Source organism: Malaclemys terrapin, chromosome 2 (assembly GCF_027887155.1).
Source record: "Malaclemys terrapin pileata isolate rMalTer1 chromosome 2, rMalTer1.hap1, whole genome shotgun sequence".
NCBI classification, from domain to species: domain Eukaryota; kingdom Metazoa; phylum Chordata; order Testudines; family Emydidae; genus Malaclemys; species Malaclemys terrapin.
The window spans coordinates 268,489,855-268,513,344 of record NC_071506.1 but is presented as its reverse complement, the minus strand read 5'-3'; the positions used below and the strand labels follow the sequence as shown (position 1 = coordinate 268,513,344).

The 23,490-nt window shown below is 39.9% G+C and overlaps 1 protein-coding gene across 2 annotated transcripts in view; it reads left to right on the top strand.

Moving 5' to 3' along the window:
- Positions 1–23,490, top strand: part of RBM33 (RNA binding motif protein 33) — a 155,578-nt gene that overhangs the window by 23,664 nt on the left and 108,424 nt on the right. For both annotated transcript variants that reach the window (XM_054021129.1, XM_054021127.1), the window contains exons 3-6: positions 5,257–5,305; positions 8,459–8,535; positions 11,985–12,297; positions 13,507–13,629. In XM_054021129.1, the coding sequence (XP_053877104.1) occupies positions 5,257–5,305; positions 8,459–8,535; positions 11,985–12,297; positions 13,507–13,629 (562 nt within the window). The remainder of the gene's footprint in view (positions 1–5,256; positions 5,306–8,458; positions 8,536–11,984; positions 12,298–13,506; positions 13,630–23,490) is intronic.

Sequence of the window (23,490 nt, the reverse complement as noted above, 5' to 3'; positions counted from 1 at the left end):
CAGTGAACAGAGGGCCTGGAAGATGAATACTGCAGATTGTATGGAGAGGGAAAGAGTGGACAGAAGAAAAGCTCAAGAGTCCCAGCAGGAAAAGGAGAGGGAGATACACCAAGAAGTAGTGGGACTTCTCCAAGAGAAAACACGGATGCTGCAGACACTTGCAGACCTACAGTTTCAACAATCCCAGGCTCACCTTCCTGTGCAGTCCATGGAGAACTCCAATATAGCACTTCCCTGCACCTCCCTCTGCCAACATTCCACATGGCACCAGGGCCATCTCCCTATCCCTACCGCTCCACACTGGCGGACATTAAGGACAATATACATACAGTGACCTGTGAGTGCCACGCTTGATGCATGTGTAGCTAAAATTGAAATGACTGTTCCTTTCTGTTCTGTTCCATAAATTTATTAAGGTTTTAATGTATTGCTTTTAACTTGAAAAGAATTTTTGTAGGTGTTTTCATTAGTAAATAAAACTGAATTGTTCGGAAAATAATTCATCATTATTAGTTCCCAGCATATGTTGCAGAATGCCTGAAAGTAGTGAAAGCACCCACACAGCCAATATTGTACACTGTGACAACTCATAGGATCAGTGGCAAACAGCCTAAATCATAAACAGCAAGCACCATAAAATTAATAGGCGCATTGTCAGTGTTGTATTGATAGATGTGTGCAGCAAGCACCACATAATTTGTAACAGGCCCCCAAACTGCAGGGCCAGATAGAGCACAGTACACCACAACCCATTATTGTGGCTCTCTGTTGAAGTGCTCTTTCAAAGCCTCCCTGAGCCATAGAGCTCCACATTGAGTTCTTCTGATGGCCCTTGTGTCTGGCTGTTCAAACTCAACAGAGACACAGACCACCTCTGCACTCCGCCCCGGCGGCAACTCTTCCCCTTTGCTTCACAGGTATTATGCAGGACACAGCAGGCAGCTATAACAATTGGGATAATTTTCTGTCTGAGATCCAATCTTGTGAGTAAACAGCGCCAGCACCCTTCAGCCTACCAAAAGCACATTCAACTGTCATTCTTCACCTGCTGAGACAGTAGCTGAATTTTTCTTTGGTGCTATTGAGGTGGCTGGTGTACAGCTTCTTGAGTGAGGGGTAGACTGGGTCCCCCAAAAACACTACTGGCAGTTCAACATCGCCAAAGTAATTGGATGTTCAGGAAAGAAGGTCCCTGCTGGTAGTTTTCTGAACTGTCCTGGGTTCTTAAAGATGCAAGCATTATGCACCTTCCCTGACCAGGCAATATTGAGCTTGGTAAAGTATTGCAGATGATCCACCAGCACTTGCATAACCATAGAAAAATAGCCCTTTCTGTTGATGCACTCTGTGGCAAGGTGGTCTGGTACCAAAATAGGGATGTATGCTGTCTACCACTCCACAGCAGTTCAGAAACCCCACTTCTGCAAATCCATCCATTATGTCCTGCACATTGCTAAGATTCACAATTCTGCATAGAGGAGACAATTAACAGCCAATCCGTCGTTACAAGTTTCCACAGTGTGGTCGCCACTCACTTCTCCACTGACAAAGCAGCTCTCATTTTTGTGTCCCTGTGCTGGAGGTCTGGGGCAAGACTTGGCACACAAATCCAAGAATGTGGCCTTGTGCATGCAAAAGTTCTGCAGTTTGTCACCCCACGTCTGCATTATGACGCAATTCCACCGGTCAGCGTTCATTTCTCAGGCCAAGAAGCAGCACTCCACTGTTTGCAGCTGCTCCATGAACGGGAGGTGGTGTTACTATGTTAGTGTAATGGAGAGATTACATTGGTGATAGACATTTAAGTGTAGACACATGCACAACTAGGTTGACGCAAGGCAGCTTATGTTGACCTAACTTTGTAGCGTAGACCAGGCTAAGCAGTTTCCTTTGAGCTAATGTCCTAGAAGTGCAGCAGTTATCACCTACTAACTTTTACTTGCCTTCTAGAGTAATTGTCTTCCCTTCTGCTATTGCTCAGCAGAGGAAGGAGGGAGTTGTCACAGCCTTGTGAGAGAAAAGGCGAGTAGGAATCAAAGGTTTCCCATTTTTCTGCCTTTTGCTTTTAGTAGATAGTGAGACAATCTGATTTATTTTCACTACAGTTGACTTCCACTGACAGTGACTAGGTGACCTTCTAGACATTGGCCAGTACTCCTTCCTATCCCACCCCACAACTGTGCTGCTATTGTTGTGATGAAAATGAGGGCACTGTTTGCCATGAGCCTCTTGTTATGGTAAAACTCCACTTATAATGAAGCTTTTTTGGTTTGTTTTTTGTTTTTAAAGAAATGGGGAAACACTAATTTTTTTTTAGTAAGGAGTTAAGGCATATGAAGGTTCAGGTTTTGAGGAGAGCTAATCCATTTCTTTAAATGTAGATAGCCTCTTCATTGTGCTTCAATTTATTTTACTTCACTTTATATTTTAATTATATGAAGCAGTAACTTGCCAGCATTAATTGAACAGTACAGCTGTGATCTGCTTTGTTCATACAAATTAGACTTTTTTTTTATTGTAGTTACTACCAGGTGCTTATTATTTTAAGATTAAGGATATGATTTAGCCATGGAGGTCACGGCAGTTACGGATTCCTCCCTGACTTCTTTGGCTTCAGCTGTCAGAGGCTGAAGCTCAGGCCGGGGTTGTGCATTCCTGTCCCCCATCCCTCCCCCAGTGGTGGTGGGCCTTGTGCTGTCAGTCCCCCCACCACCACTCCAGAGCCCGCACCCCCAGCCGGAGCTCTCACCCCACTCCTGCACCCCAACCCCCTGCCCAAGCCTGGTGAAAGTGAGTGAGGGTGGGGAGATGGAGTGAGTGGGGGGCAGGAGCAGGGCCTCAGGGCGGAGGTATTCGGTTTTGTGCAATTAGAAAGTTGGTAACCCTAACCCCCCTACGTGTCACCTCTGGTAGTTTTGATCATCTCCCATAGTCTACCCCCATGGCTTCCACCTTTTTGGGTCGCTACTTGGCCTAACCCCATCCCCCCACCGTGAAGCCCTTTTGAATTCTTAGATCACCTTACCCTTCCTTGGATATTGGAGCATGGTAACCAGGAGCTGGAGGACCTCTGTTACTTTGGAAGAGATATAGGGAGCAATCCAGAATGCAAAATAAGACACAGTTCTGGAAAATTGTTTCCCATTAGAATTTTAACAGTGCCTTTTTGAAACACTTGCCTACTTGATGGGGTTTGGATTTAAATTCTACTGGATCCATTTCCTTTACAGAGGTCTCTGCCTCTGTGCATAAAGGGGCCTAATGTCTGGTCACTTTACTGGGGGTGCACGAGACAGGTGTCTCCTATACCTACTCGTTTGATATTGCTACTGAACCTTTAGCAATCAGTTTAATATACAGGTATTCATGGGATGAAGTTTGAGAACAGTAAGCATAAATGAATGTTGTGTGCTGATAATCCCTTCCTATTTATTGCTGAACTGAAATCTCTCCTCATCTTTTGACATTTAAGAATATTTTTTTGAACATTGTCAGGCAGTAAAACTAACTCAGCAAAACGTATCTTATCCTTTTCTAAGGGCTACTTTTGGTACCAGCATTAGTCCTGGAATTTTCATTGGGCTTCAGCTGTGTTGAAATACCTATTCCATATTCCCAACCAACTCTCCGATCTAGCATGCGTAATTTGGATCTGCAGCTAGACTTACTGGCAAATAAATTGGAAAAATGGCAAGTGCTTAATCATTTCACTATGGGCTTGATTAAATATTAAGATGAATGTTCTACTTTGGTCATTGAACATCCTTAGTTACCTCCCTGTTTATATATCCCAAACTTACTTTACTGTAATTTATGGGCTGTTACCTTTTCCCACAAAGGAAATCAGTAAAAATCAGTTGTCTCTTCAAGCTCTGCTTGCCATACATCTAAGGGTAGATTCTTATTCCTTAACACTAAGCCATATTCTGAATCCTTTATGCAAACCTTCAGAATCAGGGCTTGGAGATCCTAATATTGACACTTACAGAATGGGAACTTCAGTTCCCTCCTATTGTTGTGTTTTGGGATCTACATGTTACTCTCTCTCTCCCTTGTTCTTTATGCCACCGGAAAGATCTGGGCAGATCTAGCAAGGGCCCTAAAGTTTCTCACCTGCAAAAGTGGTTCTTTGGGGACAACCCAGAACTTAGTTATGGGAGAGAGGTTACGGGCAAGTCTGCGCTACAAAATTAAGTCAACTTAAGTTACCGCAGCTTACAGCCACTGCAGTAATTAAATCGTTTTTTCATGTCCACACTATGCTCCTTCTGTCGGTAGTGCGCGCTCTCACCAGGAGTGTGTCCATTGATTTAACCATCAGCATGGGGCATTGCGGGTTGCTGACAGTCGGAGCCCCGCCGCCCGGGGTGCTGACAGCTGTCAGGCAGCAACAGGCAACATAAGTAACGCAATGTCTACACAGACATTGTGTCAACCTAACTACATTGACCTAAGCACTACTCCTCTCGTGAAGGTTGCATAAAGTCAGTTTAGAGGGCGACTTACATCAGTGGGAGCTACATTTTAGTGTAGACTCTTAGAGATCATAGAATATCAGGGTTGGAAGGGACCTCAGGAGGTCATCTAGTCCAACCCCCTACTTAAAGCAGGACCAATCCCCAGGCAGATTTTTGCCCCAGATCCCTAAATGGCCCCCTCAAGGATTGAACTCACAACCCTGCGTTTAGCAGGCCAATGCTCAAACCACTGAGCTATCCCTCAAAAGCATTCAAACACTCTTCCAGCTTTGAACAAATCTTTTCAAAGGGGAGGGGTCTGTTTCCCCGGGATTTCTCTTGCCCTCCAAATGTAAGTTCTTCTCACTCTTCAGCTGTTCATACTGGGTCTAATCGACTACCAGGAATTTAGCTTCTTTGTGCCTCTTTAGTGGCTTAATCAAGTAGAATTACAGAGATGAAAGGCATGAAGATATCCACATGTAGGGAATTGGATTTGAGTACTATGATTTGGCTATCTTGGGAAGGATGGCTTATAAAAGACTCCAACATCTTGAAAACATCCACCCTTCCCTAAGATAGAAGTTCAGTGCCTATCCCTTGCATAATGTAAACCTCTTTCCTGAGTCGTCATATTAATGTGCTATATATTTTATCAAACAAAAAGTATTGTGGATTCAGTAACAATTGTCCTCTGACCAATATTGAAATTACTGTATTGAATAATTATTCCAGAAAAAATATATTTTTCTTCATGTGTGAGATATGGGTACTCTTAACATTCGCTTATATTTTCCAGTGAACTTGAAGATGATTTGCTTGGAGAGGATTTGCTTACTGGTAAAAAGGTAAGAAATAGACCTTACAATTTTAAATGTGAAGCTATATTTTACTCTCAACTCATGATGTCATGTTATATGACCATTTATAAATGATCAAGGATCTCCTATTTATATGGGTAAAATCAACTTAAATACCGAAATCTAAAAGACTCCCAAAACAATTCTTGCAGTCCACTGCGAAAGACAGCACAAACAATAGCAGACCTTTCAAACTTATACATATATTAATATCACCTAGATCATCTAAACAGTAAAGGTGGTTGGAGAAATTCCAATACCAACTTTTAGTGGGGAAAAAAAATTGAAATGTTTCACAGAGATTGTTCAGTTTCGACTAAGTTCCTCTTGACCCCAGTGCTTTCAGTGTCTGTGACTCTGGGGCACCCTGCCTTGCAGATTGCCCCAGGGCTTCATTCCCTTTTGCAGAGAATTTCTAAATGTTTTGGTTTTGTTCCAACCAATCCTTTGTGAAACGGAGTTACTGTTCTCCACCCAGTTCTACTCACCAGTCCGGAGAGGTAGTTCTCAACACTAGTTTCTGCTTGGCTTATTCTGTCACTTAAGCAGTGCAAAAACACCACTTCCCTGATGCTACCCAACATTCTTCTCTTCCCTTCCTGAGGCCTGGCCTGCACTAAAGCTGTAAGTCGACCTAAGTTACGTCGACTTCAGTTATGTAAGTTACATAACTGAATTGGCCATAACTCCCACACCGCTTTGTATCGACGGGAGACACTGTCCCGCCAACTTACCTTCTGCCTCTCAGAGAGATGGAATACAGACATTGACGGGAAAGCGCTCTGCCATTGCAGTAGTGCTGGTTTAGCCATAAGTATAGACAAGCCCTGAGACCCATTCCAACAGTCCTAGCCTTCTTGATTCCTTCCAGTCTGAGATACCAGTGCAGCTTCTACAACCAGTGAACTGCAGCTCTTCTCTATCAGGGATGCATGGGGAAGGCAGGCAGCAGCCAAAGCTCATAGCCACTTCCACTTCTTTCTGTGTATGGGGCAGCTACTAGGCAATGGCTTTGTCCTTCCCACAGTAGGAAAATCCCTAAGGTCAGTTATTGGGGGACAGATGGTACTGAAAGGTCAGATCCCAATAAGAAGGGCTGCGAGGAGTACGGGACGTCTAGGGGTCCTCCCTCCTGCATCACAGACTCCTGGAGAGAGAGACCCATTCCCAAAACAAAACTTCCTGTGGTGCCAAAAACAGGTTTTACTTGCTTCAGCAGGCTTACTCTGTCTTCTGGAGAGAGTGGGGCTTCTCCTTAGAAAATAGGAAGAGAAAATAGAAAAAGAGGAGGCTACTCTGTTAAATACTAAGTAAACAAAATTAAAAAGAGAGATTGTTTTCTGAAAATTTTTACTCACAGCTGGAGGATAGATTTTATGATATAACTTCATGTTAAACAGACCTCAAGTAAATCTGAGGTCTGGCAAATCTGGCTTTCTTTGGTGCATTTTTAGTGGTTTGTACCATAAATATAAATTTAATTCCATTATTTTACATTTTTTTAAGATGGTAGGAATAATACCTACATAGGAAATCCTTGCCATAATAAATTGGTGAAAAAACATCTCTCAGAATGGTCGGAGTTAGACAAATAAATTAATCCAAATATGAATAAATTCTAATCCATCATACAGGCAATACAGGATTTCTTTTCAAAGTTACCTACTTACTCCTGGGGGAATTCTGCGTGACTGTGCAATGCAGAATTTTGCAGAAATTAACGTGCATGCAGAATTTCCTTTCCCCCACAGAAATGGGCTGCAGTGCTGTTAATTGCTAATAGGGGCTGCTGGACCCGGCAGAGCCCAGCTCGCACATAGAAGACCCTGCCAGAGGGAGGGGGAGGGAGCTAGAGAGTTGCTGGCAGCTGCAGTTCCCAGCATGCCGTGAGGAAAGGAGAAGGCAGCGCGCACAAAACTCCGTGCAAGCCTGGGACCGAGCATCAAGCTTTTTCTCCCTCTGGATCGGTGGACTCGGGGTGTGTGTGGCTGGGCTGGGCTCTGGGAGGGGGAAGGTGGCAGAGAAACAGGAACTGGGTTGTCATAGGGGTTTCTTTAACTCCCTACTCCTAGGGGAATTTTTGTGTGTCTGTATTGTTACCAAATTACCAAAATTATTGAAACTGGTATGATTATGTAGTGTTATTTTGACAAATATTTGCAGAGTTTTAAAATGTGCGCAGAATTTTTAATTTTTTGGCACAGAATGCCCCCAGGAGTACCTATTGTGCTTTGTGCAGTCTTATTTTAAATTTTTTAAATGGCAGGACTCCCACCACTTTCTGTGAGATACTGTTCAACAGCCTAATAATCTTTTGGGAAGTTATTTCACTGATATTAAGCCTAAATTGGTTTCTTCTTAATCTCATCCCATTACTTATAGCTAAACCCACCTTTTACTACTTTGGGAGGATGGGAATACTGTCACTTAGCCAAGCTATGTGTAGTTAGCTCTTTTAGTTAGTAACTCATTGTTACAGTTAAATAGAACAGTTGATAGCACGGCTGACAAACTGGAAGCAATTCAGAGAAGGGCAGCAAAAATTACATATGCCTGAGTAATTTTTTCTCTCTTTGAACTCCTTCCTATTTACCCATATTTCTAACCTCTCTAGATCCTTTCCATTTATTTGTCTCTCCCAAGTTAGTATCCTCAAGAAATGGCAGTAACATGATGTTCCCTCCCATTCTGTGTCATGCTACTAGATTAATTAAGTTGTTTGTAAGAAGGCACTTAATATCAACCCTTCTGATACTCCACTAAACACCTCCCCCAACTCATTACATTGCTGGTTGATCATTACCTTTAGTTTGTCCGTCAGCCAGTTTTCAGTCCCTGTGGCAATGTTGAAATCTAAGCCAATTGGAATGAATTTTGCAAGTTTTCATGAGAGACTATATCAAATGCTTCACTGAAATTTAGATATGTTGTCTTCTACATCATTCCTTTCATCAGCTAATTATAGAATTCTTTCAAAAAGCAATCAAATTTGAACAGACGTTTTTATTGTCAACATGTTGCTTATTGCCAATATTCTTTTATCGTAGTGTTTAGAGAACCTTTAACTTCTCTTTTATTTCAAAGAGATACTGTGTTTTAAAAAAAGTCATGAACATTTGTTCTTGTTTTATTATAATCTAGAATCAGTCAGACTTGTCAGATGAAGAACTGAATGATGATCTTCTACAGAGTGACAATGAAGATGAACAAAATTTCAGGTATGTGTTCTACGCCCCTCAGGGAGGTGGTGGTACTAAATGGGCATAGAAAGACACTCACATTGCCAGGAGCCACAGCTAGGTTGCCACAAGGCAGTTTACATTGACCTAACCCTGCAGTGTAGCCCAGGCTCCAGAGTGTCACAGCTAAATACAAGATGAAACAGATTGTTAGACATAAAGAGTTAGCACATGCTGCAAGAGACAATTCAAGGGGACGTGGACAGTTAATACTTTTGCATTCCTAGGACAAATAGGAGTCCATGATTTTTAGTGTCTAGAAAAAGTTAGGAATTTAAGCGCCCAGGCTCATTTTTTGATGGTGTTGTGCAGGTTTCCTGTAACCCACTAGCCCTCCTGTGTCCCATGACTGCAAAGGTGTTAACTGTCCATTTCACCTTGAATGGTCTCTTGCAACATGTGTTAAGTCCATATGCAATTTGTTCAACCTTGTATTTAGCTATTGACACTCTGAGTACCTTTCTTGGACTGGAAGAAGAGTTCTGCAAACTCAGACTGTGTCTACACTGCCACTTTCAGTGCTAAAACTGTAGTCATTCAGGGATGTGATTTTCCACCCCCACCCCCTCCCCGAGCAACAAAAGTTTGAGCACTGAAAAGCACCAGTATAGATAGCACTTTATCGCCGGGAGCACGGCTCCCAGTGATAAAGCTACCACCCCTCATTCGGAGTGGTTCTTTTTTATCGCCGTGAGAGCTTTCCCCCGACAATAAAGCGTGACTACACTGCCCACGTCACAGCATTGCCACGGCCGTGCTGTAACGTGGGCAGTGTAGACATACCCTCAGAAGCTTGTCTCTTTCACCAATGGAAGTTGGTCTAATAAAAGATATTATCTCACCCACCTTGTCTCTATAATATCCTGGGAGCAGCACGGCTACAACTACACTGCAAACAGTAGGTATTCTTACTGACTTTTAATGGAGTATTAGGCATCAGGAATGCAAGATATTCAGGTAATCATTGCACTAGTAATGCTATATAGTAAAATCTGTTCATCAAAATCAATTCTTGCAAAAATTTCCATGTTCCAGAATAAGGTTGTATCTGCATTATTTGCTTTGAAATGCTTTCCCTTGTATCTGGATATATCCATGACATTTTTTGTATAAACCAAACATGCTTCTACTGTATTTATGGTTGAGAAAGCAATTGTAATCTTATAATTGCAGTGGTTTGTAAAACTATCCCTAAAATTATCGCTTGACCTGAAATTGCTTATTATTTGTTTTCAGCCCATCATTTAATCATATAGTTTGAGCTATAAGACATTTCAGCTATGCAATCTTAACTTTCAGTTAATGGGTTTTTGTTTTTAAATCATTGATATCAGCACAAGTCCTGTTTCTCCATCCCACCCCCATCACCATCATAAGCCATGACTCCTGCAGAACCCCTGGAATGCCCCCTTAACTTCAAGAGGGTATCTGACATCCTCTGAGTCTGTGGAGGGTGGCTCCAAATGCATGAAATTTGAATCGAGGACTGTATTGTTGCATCCCTTCTTGCACCATGCAGTACTGAAACTTATACAAAGACTTGTACAAGGCTTTAGAGATGAACAGTCACTCCCTGCTACATGAATGTTCTGTGGTGGTGGTGTGTCCCTAACTCACTATATGCTGTTTGAGGGTACAGGCTAAAGGGGTCATATGGTCCAATATAATATATCTGACAGCTTGGAAAGCTCACTCTAGGAGACAATGAGTGTCTGTCCTAAGATTTTTTTCCCACCCGCAGTCCACATTGGGCAGGGAAGGGAGGAAAAGGAGATAGCTTTCTCTACTGCAGTTATGGGAGTAGGGTCAAACTCCCTCCATCCTCAGACTAGCAATCTGGGCACATAGTGCTGTTCTCTCAGCAGAATTGAGCTAAAGAACCATCAAATCAAGGATTTTCCTTTAAGTAGGAGATACCCAGTTGTGTGTCCTTTATTTCTTTCCCCTGCTACCTTTCCCTTCTTGTGCTGTGCTTGGGGTGACCAGATGTCCCCCCCCCCCCCCCCCCCCCCGTCCCGATTTTTCACACTTGCTGTCTGGTCACCCTAGGTGCAGCAGGGGATAGCTATGTGACTGCACAGGTGGTGAAAGGAAAGAGGAGAGCACTCAGAATAGGCAGTAGTGCTGCCCAAGGGGAGGGAAACTGAGGCCTGGTCTATACTAGGAAATTAGGGTCAGAGTGCGTGGGGTGAGAAAAATTAGATCCAACCCCTGGTGTTGACAGTGTTACGTCGATGGGAGAATTCTACCGCCTCTCATGGAGGTGAATACCTGCGCCGATGGGAGAACCCTTCCCGTCTGTGTATGCGGTGTCTTCACTGAAGCATGCCACTGCAGCATTTTAACTGTGCATAAGCCCTGATTTATATGAACTATTACTTTTCCATCTCTGGCAGCTGTATTACTGTTACCCATGGGGTGAACGCTTTTGCTGCTTTTCCCTCCAACTTCCACTCAAAGCCCTTCCAGTCTGGGGCCAACTTGGTGTACAAACAGCATACAAATCTGTTTAGAACTTGTGGTCCCAAATTTTGCAAAAGTAGATCCCTTTTAAGATAACTTGTAGAATTGTAACATGGTAAAGGAAAAGGTTTTTAAAAGTAAAACACCCCTCCAAAAACATTTTTCAATCAAAATGTTCAGCAAATTAGTAATGGTGCATTTCAAGTAAATACAATTTAAAACATCATATTTGTGAATCAACTTGTTTTCCTACTTTCTCACCAAATCTCGAGTTGGAGATTGACTGTTTTTAGGTGGTTGTAATATCAACTGTTGCAAATTAAACATCAAAACTTAAATTCTAGCCTTAGCTCATAAGAAGAATCTGAGTTTTCAAACAATTTCTTAAATACTGTTTTTAGGTTCACACAAATTCTGTTACTGATATAAAAGAATTTTTTTAAACCTCCACAGGTCACCTTTAAAAGACAGTTCTTGACTGTATAAATTGTATTTTTTTTTTCTGAATGGAAACTTAAATCTACCATAATTAATACAACAATCTAAATTCAAATTGCTTGTTTCTTGTCTACATTAATATAGTAATAAAAATGATTTAGTAGCTTACTTGGAGGTATTAGAAAGCAGATGCAGTTGAAGTCATTTTGTGTATTTTTGTTAGTCTGGGAATTAAAATTGAATCCAGTCTGCTTGGTTACCATGCAGGACTTCTGCCAGCCTAACCTGTTAGACCATCTGGTTGGTTTGATTCCCCTGGTCAAATAATCTGCAGCTGGTGATAAGCTGTGGTACAGTATGCATTGTGAGTTTATGGCATGCAGTCAAGTTGATGTGTGAGCTATATTTTTGTTCAATAATTTAGAGTACATGTATTTGTCTGCTCCATTGTACTAAATCCTCACAAATGTAGTTAATTGGTATATTTTCAACTTTGGTCTGAATCTTTTTTCCCCCTTCCACTGCAGTTCTCAAGGTGTCACAGTTAGTCTTAATGCTACATCTGGCATGGTTACATCATATGACTACTCTGAGAACGCTAATGATCATTCGATAGAACATGAGTCGGAATATGACCAAGGGGAGGACGAAATAGCTTATGACAAATCGGATGAACCTGAAGTATACTCTCAAGAGTACACAGGGGAAGGACAGTATGAAGGCAATGATGCTGAGCTGACAGAAGACCAAATAGAATATGTGGAAGAACAGGGAGAGGAAGAAATTTACAATGATGAAGTGCTAGACCTTGAAATCAATGAACCTCTAGATGAATTTCCAGTGAGTTTCTTTCTATTGTATCTCCAAAGATCACATTGCTTCACGTGCATCGGTTTTTAGACTGATTTGAAATCTGTTTACTTCCCTAGGGAGGGGGGGAAATTAGACCTATTATCACTGTCTGCCAGTTTCTTTATCTAGGCTGTGACAAAGTTTGTGTTGACAGCTTGTTTGGCGGTAGGTAATGCTCCTTTGTCATGCTGGAAGGCAGTTGAGAACCATGACCTTGAGGGTTGTATCCTTAAGGAAGAAAACAGCTTTGTGTGGTGGAGATACACTGCCAATTGTTAGAAGTACTTAATGCAAAAGCTTTTATCCAGGCTTTAGACAAGATCTGATAAAGTCCTTCCAAGGTGAAAAGATTATTGACCTGCTAAAGACATCTTTAAGGTGCTAATATTCCAAAGTGATTGATGTCCTGCTCATTCATCCTTTTTGTAACTGAGAACTGTCTAAATCTGAATAAAGAGATTGGAGTTAGTTCAGAAAATGTCACATGCATAATTTGATATCTTTTAAGCAGCATACAGAAGAGCATGTACTGATTTTAATTGCAAGTAAATATATTCCATAATCACAGTTTAAACTTCATGCATTTAGTAAGAAAAAAATCTGCTTAAAATATCAGCGGACATATTCTGAAAAGTTTTTTGCTTTCTTTTTTATTCATGTTTGTACAGCATCTAGCATAATAGATGCTTGATCCTTGTTTGGGCCTTCTAGACAACACTTACATACAAATGAATAATAGCTGTATACAATTAGTAGAATAACTTTTTAAAGAATAATGGAATATTTTATTTTTCCCTTTTTAAAATAAAGATGGCTATTGTCAATATAGTGCCATGGAGCAGATGGCACTTCAGACAAGCAAATATTCCAGATTTACCTCCAAAGAATTTAAAATCTAAGGGCCTGATCCTCATCCCACTGAAATTAATGGGATATTGGTTGTGGCATCAGCTGGATCACACCATATTAGTTATCTGTGTTGCTGTACAATGTTATTAATATAATATTGTCAGCATTAAAGCCACTACAACTGTCCTAAAAACCCTGCTAGATTAACTACCACGTGTAATAGAAAATCACAGTAATAGCCTGGATTTTGATGAAACCTGTTTTCAATTGCTGTAACCTAGACATGTATAGTTCTGAACTTTTACACATGTGGCCCTTCCTTGTAACTTCCTTTTATAATTGTTTTAGGATGAAGATTATATACAGTCATATAATGAACAACAAGGGATGGAAGAACAGGAAGAATATGTAGCTGAAGAGGAATTGGAGGAGGTTGCTGATTCCCAAACACCTACAAATGAATCAGAAGAGGTATGTCGTGCACCTTACAGAAATCTTGAAACAGTTACTTATTGCAGTATTTATAATAATTTAGAATTGTTCAAATTGCTGGCTAAGAATTAATGCCAATTGGCTGCAAGCTGGCTAAATGCCAACAGTTCTTGAAATCATCACGTTGTTTTTAGGATGTATGGTATGTTGCAGAAATGTTTTACTGTCCTTTGCTAGTTTTGCTAGCATCTGTGTTCACTTTTTTCTAATGAAAGTGTTGGATTTATTTTTTTTCCCCCTGAAAACCCGAAGGCAACAGATAAGGGTGAAGGGCATATTTCCTTTAATGTTTACACAACTGGAATTTTTAGGTGGGAGAATGATGATAATTCTGCACGGTATCTGTGATTTTATACATACAGTAGAACCTCAGTTACAAACATCAGAGTTATGAACTTAGTAATGAACCTCACACCTCATTTGGAACCTGAGGTATGCAATCGGGCAGCAGAGACCAAAAAAAGCCAGTACTGTTAGATGTAAACTACTAAAAAAAAGGGGAAAGTGTAAAAAAAAAAAAAAAAAAAAAAAAAATTATTTGACAAGGTAAGGAAACTTTCTTTGCTTGTTTCATTTAAATTAAGATGGTTAAAATCTGAATTTTTCTTCTGCATAGTAAAGTTTCAAAGCTGTATTAAGTCAATGTTCAGTTGTAACCTTTTTAAAGAACAAACATAATGTTTTGTTCAGAGTTACAAACAACCTCCATTCCCAAGGTGTTTGTAATGCTGAAGTTCTACTGGATATCCCTAGTAACTGTAATGTGACACCTCCGTGCCCAAATGAATATATTGGGGTCAAGATGGTAATATTTTCAAAATTGCCTAAGTCCTATATTCAAAGGAAATGTAAGCATTTAAAAGCCTAAGAGTCATTGAAAGTCAAAAAGACAAAGACCCATCTGGTGCCTTATGTGGGAGCATCTTGTGCGTGGGTCTGAAAATTCTACAAGCTTCTCCTTGCAGTTTTCTCTTAAATCTTCCATCAGGAAAGACAGCGAGGTCCCTTGTTCCCTTCTTACAGAATTAGACAGAGGCTTGATGCCAAAAACCTACAGGTATTTGCTCACTGGCTACAGTAGGAAGGGGTTGTACTGACTCTTCAGCATTAACTTGCAACAGATTCCTGGTGGGGGTAGTAAGGAGATTTGTTGTCTACCACCTGCCCAGGAATCTGCTGCAGTATTACTTTTATCCCAAAGTTTAATTTATAGGAGCTATTGGAATACTCGTTGAGGTGGAATGGCTGAATATTGGGTCTTGTGTATGCTAAAATGCTTAGTTGACCCAGCTATGTGCTCTGGAGTGTGGAAAATCCACACCCCTGAGGGATGTAGTTAAGCCAACCTGATCTGGTGTAGACGGCGCTAATTCAGAAGAATTCTTTGGTCGACCTAGCTACTGCCTCTTGGCTATATATATATATATACGTTGAAGTTATGCCTCTGGAGCAATTCGTGTAGATAAGCCCTTGGTTCCCTCTCCAGAGTACAAATCCATCAGCTAGTTCAACCCCAAGAAGTTCAAAAAGTGGCATTTTTGTTTGTATCCTCACTCAATTTTAGAACTTTTCAGTCTCTAGTTGTATCAAATAAACAAACTACACTGGAATAATCTTCTTTGGTAGATTAATATTTAATAAACATTTTAAAGTCTTAGTAATGTTTTATAGATCCATTTAGTAATACTTCATTTTGTGCATTTGTTGGCCTATAAACGCCCTCCTTCTGGTACTCTGCTGTACTTTGACTATCCAGAGCCAAGGTCTGTGTATTGACTGATGAAAGCATAGTCCATCATGTTGTTACTTAAAACAGATCATTGTATGTAATTAACACCCTGACAAGTATTAAAAAAAATTGTTGTGGAGCAGAAACCTAAAATGTACTGCGTAATTTGACCTTAGTGGGACTGAAAATGCCAGTCTCTAAACTCGCATAATTTTCAGTCATTCTACAGTTTGAAACTACACCTTTTCAGCACATTGAACTCTTGAATTCTGCAGCTTTCTTTCTTACTATTAAATATTCTGGAGGTCAGAACAGAAACTGTACTCTGCACCCTGATGAAGCAACCCTTCTCTTTAGGACCACCAGAGTGTAGTTGTGGGTAAATAGTTTGATGCTAACAGATTCCATCTTATGTGCAATATGACTCTACTTCAACATTTTGTTGCAAAGTTATAAATTCATAGAGGAAAAATGAGATTACTTCTGAAGTAATCTCAGTAGTAATTCTTTCAGAGATTCTTCTGGACAGCTAAAGAAGACTCAGAGGCTGAGCAAAATCAGATCAGTCATCATGAGTTTACAGTTTGAGACCTTAGAGGAGTTGGTTTGCTGTTAGGCATATGTCGTAGACTCCTTTCCAGGAACAGCAGAAAAATTTAACCAGCTCGAACCCACTGGGAAAATGAGACAAATTGTATAACTAGAAAAGACATAATTAGTAAGCTTGCATATATGCACTCTGTATATACTTTATTATCTACTTTTTCCATCAGCTCAAATCCTTGGAGATTCTTTTTAGTCATTGATTTAAAGCAGATGTTGTCAGCCTATGTATGCCCAAATTTTGACCTACCTTAAAGCTGACTGTACTTGCCCTGTAGCCTATATTTTGAAAGAGAAACTTCAGACTGCCTCAGATTTATAATTTGAGCACTGCCTGCCTGCAGTTTTTCAGTAAAAGCAATTTACTAATGAGCTTTGTTCCTTTTATTCAAAGGAGAATCAATAAATTCATGATGTGTGGTGTTATATGGCTGTGATCTTAGCTGTTTATGTTCTTGCTATTGACAAAAATGTCAACAGTATTTGATCTTCATTATCAGCTTGAAAATGCAGTGCAATCGAAAGTGTTGGTAACTGAGATCCACCTCTTAGGTAAAGAAAACATTGTTTTGTCTGTCCTGCCCATTACTAGCCTTCCTTTCCCTGGGAATGGAGATCCTCCCCATTCCTGAACAAAGCTGGAGTATTCATTTCTGCTACATTTCCCCTGCCTTTCCTCTCCCACAATCATTGCCCCACTTCCTGGTTGTAATCTGCTGGGTAGAACGTGCTTGTGCTCATCAGTGTGGCTCCTATAGCATCTGGAGATTCTGCTTTTTAGCAGAATGACAGTATCCTAGTGACAAAGCAGACAGAGACAAAGCAGAAGTTAAATGCATCTCTCCAGCATGGCGTGGAGTATTAATGCTAAGCCTTCCACATTTTTAGTGGTTTAATGTATGTGATTGAATAATAGATGGATTGTGCTTTGACCTCTGTTAGTCTGATACCTGAACCCTCAGCTTCAAGCTCTCATTCACTGAAGCAACTGAATTCTTCATGTTGATGGAGACATTATGTGTATGGAGACATCTCCATCATGTTGATGGAGAATAAGTTTTGGATGACAGTTATTTATTTTTCTCTGCATAATCCTTCCACCCCCATTTGGGGAGGCATATCATTCTGTCCATGGTAATTAGTTTGTGATATGGGACAGAAATACTGTTGAATCCTGAAGTGTAGCCCAGCTGTGGTGTTCTACAAAATGCTACTCTCATTGTGTTTGTGGCCAGTCCCTACAAAACTAAAGGTTTCTTTGCTTTTTGAATTGGAGTTTTGTTATCTTTTGGAAACACTTAGATTATCACTATATTGTAATATTCTTTTATTATAGTGTGCCTCAGGGCACTACTCATAGACTAGGACCCCACAGTGCTAGGTGCTGTACAAACACAGAACAAAAAGATGGTCCCTGCCCCACAGTCCATATAAAATAGCCCTGCTGGTAAGATTGATTTTGTGATAAGGAACTTCATGTAAACAAATTCTATTTGAATGAAATCTAATGCTCTCTTGTAAGAATAAAATCAGAATATATATTAACTTTCATCTTGAAATACATATTACCCATAAACTCTGTATGTAAATACTCTATGAACATTCATTTTGTCTTAAAAAATAATTTCACTGCACATGCAATTATATATTTGGTGTAAAAGATAAAAGGGAGATGATAGCTGCTAAAAACAAACTGCAACTGTATTTTTCTGGAAGTAATCCCTAGAGATTCCCACTCCTGGGTTTCTAGACACAGATGTGAGATTCAATAACTGCCTAGAATTCAAAAAGTTAGAACTTTTGGAGGAGTCACTCATCATAAGACCCTAGTGTATACCCAGAATATCATGTTCCTTGTCAGTTACTTTTCAGACTTAAAAAAGCTAATACAGTTCCAGGGAGTTTTTTTTTTTTTTTTTTTTTTTTTTTTTTTTTTTGTCTCTCTAAAACTTCTGCATTTACTGAGTTTTAATTACAGGGAAGTATATTTCCTTTTGCTAAAGTGGGATTTCCTTTTTGTCCTAGCATTCTTTCTTAATTTAAAAAGGGGGGAGGAATTTAGTTTAAAATTACAAGCCAAATTATACCAGCATATCACTCTGGATAAAGTAGAACTTCAGAGTTACGAACACCTTGGAAATGAAGGTTGTTCATAATTCTGAAATGTTCGTAACTCTGAACAAAACATATGGTTCTTTCAAAAGTTTACAACTGAACATTGACTTAATACAGCTTTGAAACTTTACTATGCAGAAGAAAAATGCAAGGACCTTAAATTGGGAATAAGATGTCATATTTTGGAAATCTATTTTAAACATAACTAGGGATATCCTGTTTATATTTGCTTGTGGGATCATGTTTGCTGCTCTAAGCAAATGAGGAATCACTGAATATATGATATCAAATATACAACACTGGACTCTGGCTTTTACAAGTCGTCCATGAATAGTGAACCTCATTAATTTTCACTGGATAGATGCCATCGTGAGAGAGGCTGCTCTGTGGTGAAGGTTTTATAGATCCAACTCTTCTATATTGCAAAGTACATTCACATTTTTAATGGGTTAGCGAATCCCCCGCCCCAAACCTAGACTTTCCCTGGGCAAACTTTGTGCCCCTTGCTTACACGGAATAAATATTGCTATAGTTTATTTGTATTGTAGTGTCCAGGGGCCAGCCAAGAACCATTTTGTTAGGCAGTGTATAAATATAGAATAATAAGTTCCTGCATCGAAGAGCTTACAATCTAAATAGACAAGGTTGACTCAGGGTAGAGGAAAGGTTGTAACATATAGAGGGAACACAGTGATTGCTTGCAAATCTCATGCAATTGCCTTGATTTAAAAAAAAAAAAATCTGTGGGGTTTTGTTAAGAATTAGCTAAATAGAGAGCAAGGAAGTGAGAAGGGCAGTAGAAGGAAGCGCAGTAAGCCAGATAAGATGAGAGAAGAGGGAAGGAAGGGAAGTGGGGAAGCATGGAGTACAGCTACAGAGAAGATTGTGTGTGTGTGTGTGTGTGTGTGTGTTGTGAGAGGATTTGAAGCCAATAGCTAACTGACACAGGAGAGAGAGAGAGAGAAAGTACAGTAGAACCTCGGTTACAAACTGACCAATCAACCACACACCTCATTTGGAACCGGAAGTATGCAATCAGCCAGCAGTAGACACACAGACGTACAAAAAGGCAAATAGAGTACAGTCCTGTGTTAAACGTAAACTACTAAAAAAAAAAGAGAGGAAAGCAGCATTTTTCTTCTGCATAGTAAAGTTTCAAAGCTGTATTAAGTCAATGTTCAGTTGTAAACTTTTGAAAGAACCATATGTTTTGTTCAGAGTTACGAACATTTCAGAATTATGAACAACCTTCATTTCCAAGGTGTTCGTAACTCTGAAGTTCTACTTTTATCCAGAGTGATATGCTGGTATAATTTGGCTTGTAATTTTAAACTTAGTCTAATAAAAACAATTTCTGCTTAGAGTTCCATTGAGACAAGCTACAAATGTTGCTTTAGAGAATGTTTTTCCTATTAAAACAGTCATATTCAAACCTCAGTGGTTCGGGAGCCAAATTAGCCATCAGCGTTACCCAAAAAAGCCACAGTACTGTGAATTCATTGCTTCGTTTATTATAGTACTATATTTTTGTAATTAAACAGTATGACAGGAAATATTTAGTTTTTCTCTCTCTAATAACTTAGATTGGCTGATAATTAAATCAATGTTTTAATATCACGTGCTGCAAGCAGCCAGAGGAGACACATTAAAGAGCCATTTGCGGCTCGCAAGCCTTAGTCTATATATCACTTTCTTAAAATATGCACAGTCCAATATCCAGATGTCATGACATCAAGCTGCCAAATAGGGTTGACAGTTACTCTGAGTGTAATCTCTTACATGTTACTGTATTTCTGAAGAAGTAATAATATTGACTACTTTTACCATATTATTCAGAATGTGACCTTCCTTCCCAAATTAGAACTCATTAGTCACCTTTTTATTCATTATTCCAGTCATGTTGATGATTAGTATTTATTATATGTCTAAATTCTGCTTCAAATTGATGAGTTTCTTTTCTTGGTACAAAAGGCACATAACTTTAAAAACAATGATAATCTGTGACTCCTTTGGAAAAACACACTAAAACAAACCTCTCAGGTTGGGCATCATTAAGCCAGTTTCTCAAGGATGTCAGCACCCTGCCATTAGTGCTAAATATGACTAATTAGCAGTGGAAATAAGAATTGTGGTGTGTTTTTAAAAAAAAAAAAAAAAAAAAAAAATTGGGTAAGCAACATGGGTTACTTGAGCACACAAAGGCTTTTATCCCTTTTCCGGAGGAGCTGAAAGATTTCTTCACTATGTGTGGATGAATCCATATCAGCTAAACTGGAAGAATTCCTCATATTGAATTTGACAATGAGGTTGACAAAAGGTATTTTGGTGTATACATGAATTTTCTTGAATATTAGACTCTTTGTATTCATCCATCGAAAACTGGAGGATATTTGTACTGGCGTTGATGAAGAATTGCAATTTAATCATTCATTTCCTGGAGAGCTCCCAGAATTGTTTGTAAATAGTTGCAAATTTGAAGTCAAGGCTGCAATAATCAAAGATGTATGCCTGTTGCCGAGTGTGGATTGCTGATCTAAGCTGGGCTTTCTCTGCTCTGGAATACTTAGGTCAGAACCTAAGAATGGTTTGGCAGGGGGTCACAAATCCAAAAACCCCAGATTACTCATCAATTCCACATTTGAAAAGTAGTTTTACAGTTATCTGTTTCTGTAAAAAAAATTATCTGATTACATGTAAAATAATGGAACACAATAATAAGTTAACAACCCTACAGCCAACATTGTAAATGGAACCCCTCGTGAATCGCATGGGCACATGCTGAAGGGTAGAAGGCTTCTTTTTGTATAACTTAACTTGCTGGACCCTTTAAACCATATATTAGGTGATGTGATTAAAATATGAACAATGCAAACATTAAGCAAGAACATTTTTCATGCAGAAGTGCTGCATAACTGCTAAGTTCCAAAGTCTCAAAATTCTGGCAGAAGAAATTGTGCTATTGTCCATCTTTACTCTCAGATGTTCTCATTGTGCAGAGTAAAGTTTACAAACTTGCTCTCCTCTCAGGACTTATGCTCAAATTTGTATACGCTTTGCCCCAAAGATTAAAGTCTATTTCTTACACACTAGAAGGAAATCTTAAAAAAAAATCTACAAAGAGTTGATGAAGCTCTGCACCAGAAGGATCCAGTTCCAAAATCTTACGTTTATATATGCCACCATCAAGAATGTGTAAAATAAATATTTGAAACACATTTGAAAATTGACAGGAGTAGTGTAGTCTCTCTGCCTTCATTCCCTTACCTAGAAAATGGGGATAACATTCTCTTTGTCTCCTGTATAAAGACCAGTGGTTCCCAAACTTCGTTCGCGGCTTGTTCAGGGTAAGCCCCTGTCGGGCCGTGAGACTCTTTGTTTACCTGAGTGTCCACAGGTACGGCCACTCACAGCTCCCAGTGGCCGCGGTTTGGTTCCTGGCCAAGAGTAGATAATACCTCTATAGAATACAATTGTTGAGACACATTCATTTTTCACAGAAGCTATGTATAATTGTCTCATATGTTTCTTGTGGTATGATTTTTGTTTGTTAATAATTTGTATTTTTTACTAAAGGACAATTTTGTAAACTTGCAAGCTTTTCAACAGATACTTCCTTATTTAGTTTATTAAAATTCTACGAAACTTCATATTTCATTCCAAAATATTTAAATACAGCTGTGGCCCTGATCCTGCAATCTGATTCATGAGCATGCCCCCCACGTGGAGTCTCAAGGGTATGGGTTCCTGTAAATGGGTCAGATTGCATGATTGAGGCCTACTTCTGTAAAAACAGTGGCAAGGAAAACATGTCAGGTTGGAAGAGACATGAGGGAGGGAAAATTGATGTCAATAAGACTTGTGCTGCCAAGTCACTTAGGTGCTTTTGAAAATCTCGTCCATAGATGCCTAAGTATAGACTAGGGGAACCTTACTTTAAGTTTCTATTGTTGAAAATTTTGGCCACAATCATTAGTAGAAATGCCTAAGTTTAATAGGTAACAAGAGTTTTAGAGTGCTTGGGTGAGCCTAGACATTGGGTTATATTACCTCTTACCAGAAAGTGGAGATAGGAAATTCAAAGTAACTTTTACCCCCATAGGAGAGCCAATAACAGTTGAGCAATCAGGTCATTGCTGTTAAACAGAGCAAAGATCAGGTTTCTTTTCCTTTCTTCTTTCTTTGTAAGACTATCTTGACAGTTTTAGCATTCATTGCTACCTTTTGAGGTAGGAATCACCCTGTGAGCTTATCCATCCAGATTCTAGGTTCTCTGTTTCTTTTAAAAACACAGGCATTTGGGCCTTGGTTATGGAGTTTTACAGAGATCTCCTGTGTCTTCCCTACTTAAATCACAAGAAAATGACTTGTCCAGGCAATGCAGAAAGAAAAACGAAATGCAACAGATGTGATTTAATTTGGCTGCAACTTTATTATATTAACATACCTGGAAATACCCAACAATAAATTGCATAGGGCAGGTCTTCATTAATTCTTCTCTTAATCATGTCCATCTCTTTGGAAGGGCTGCCATCAGCTCTCCTGCTTCTCAGCCTGGTCCCAGCCAGCCTGTTGCTAGGACCTAATGACCCTCCCCATGTATGAAGGTTAAGGGAGCCTGGAAAAATGGTGGGGTTGCCCCAAAGCACCTTTTTTTGGCAGCCTTAGGGGACGCCTCTTCCTAAATCCACTTCCAACTCCTGTTTATCAGGGAATCATATCCCCTTTGTAATGAAAAGAACGAGGAGTACTTGTGGCACCTTAGAGACTAACAAATGTATTTGGGCATAAGCTTTCGTGCTAAAACCCACTTCATCAGATGCATGGAGTGGAAAATACAGTAAGAAGATATATATATCTACACACACAGAACATGAAAAGATGGGGTTGCCATACCAACTCTAACAAGACAAATCAATTAAGGTGGGCTAATGAGTACTTGCACTGGACCCCTACCAGACTTTCTACCTACATAGTTGCGATATCTTGACCTGGTCTCCATATCGATCTCACCGTGTCCCTGACCTGTTTGGGGAAGGCAAAAAACCCACCCCACCTCTGCTAGTCTAGTGGTGAGGAAAAAAATCCTCCCCAGTCTTAAAAGAACAAAGGGGAGTAGGGAAAGTCCAAAGCAGATCATAAAACATGGTCCTACTCTGACTCCATGGATAGGAGGAGGGTGCTGATGATTGGTGATCGATGGGAAAGAGTTTTGTCTGTAATGCATGGCATGTAAATATACTGTCCTCCTCCTGGTGCACATGATGGGCCAGAGGCCACTTCCTAGTCCCTCCTTGGCTCCACTCAGAGAAGTCTGTGTCCCTCCCTTTCTCTTTCCTTGTAATCCAGATGTAGTAGGGACCCTTAAAGGTGCTCCATCCTGATCTTCCTGTTGC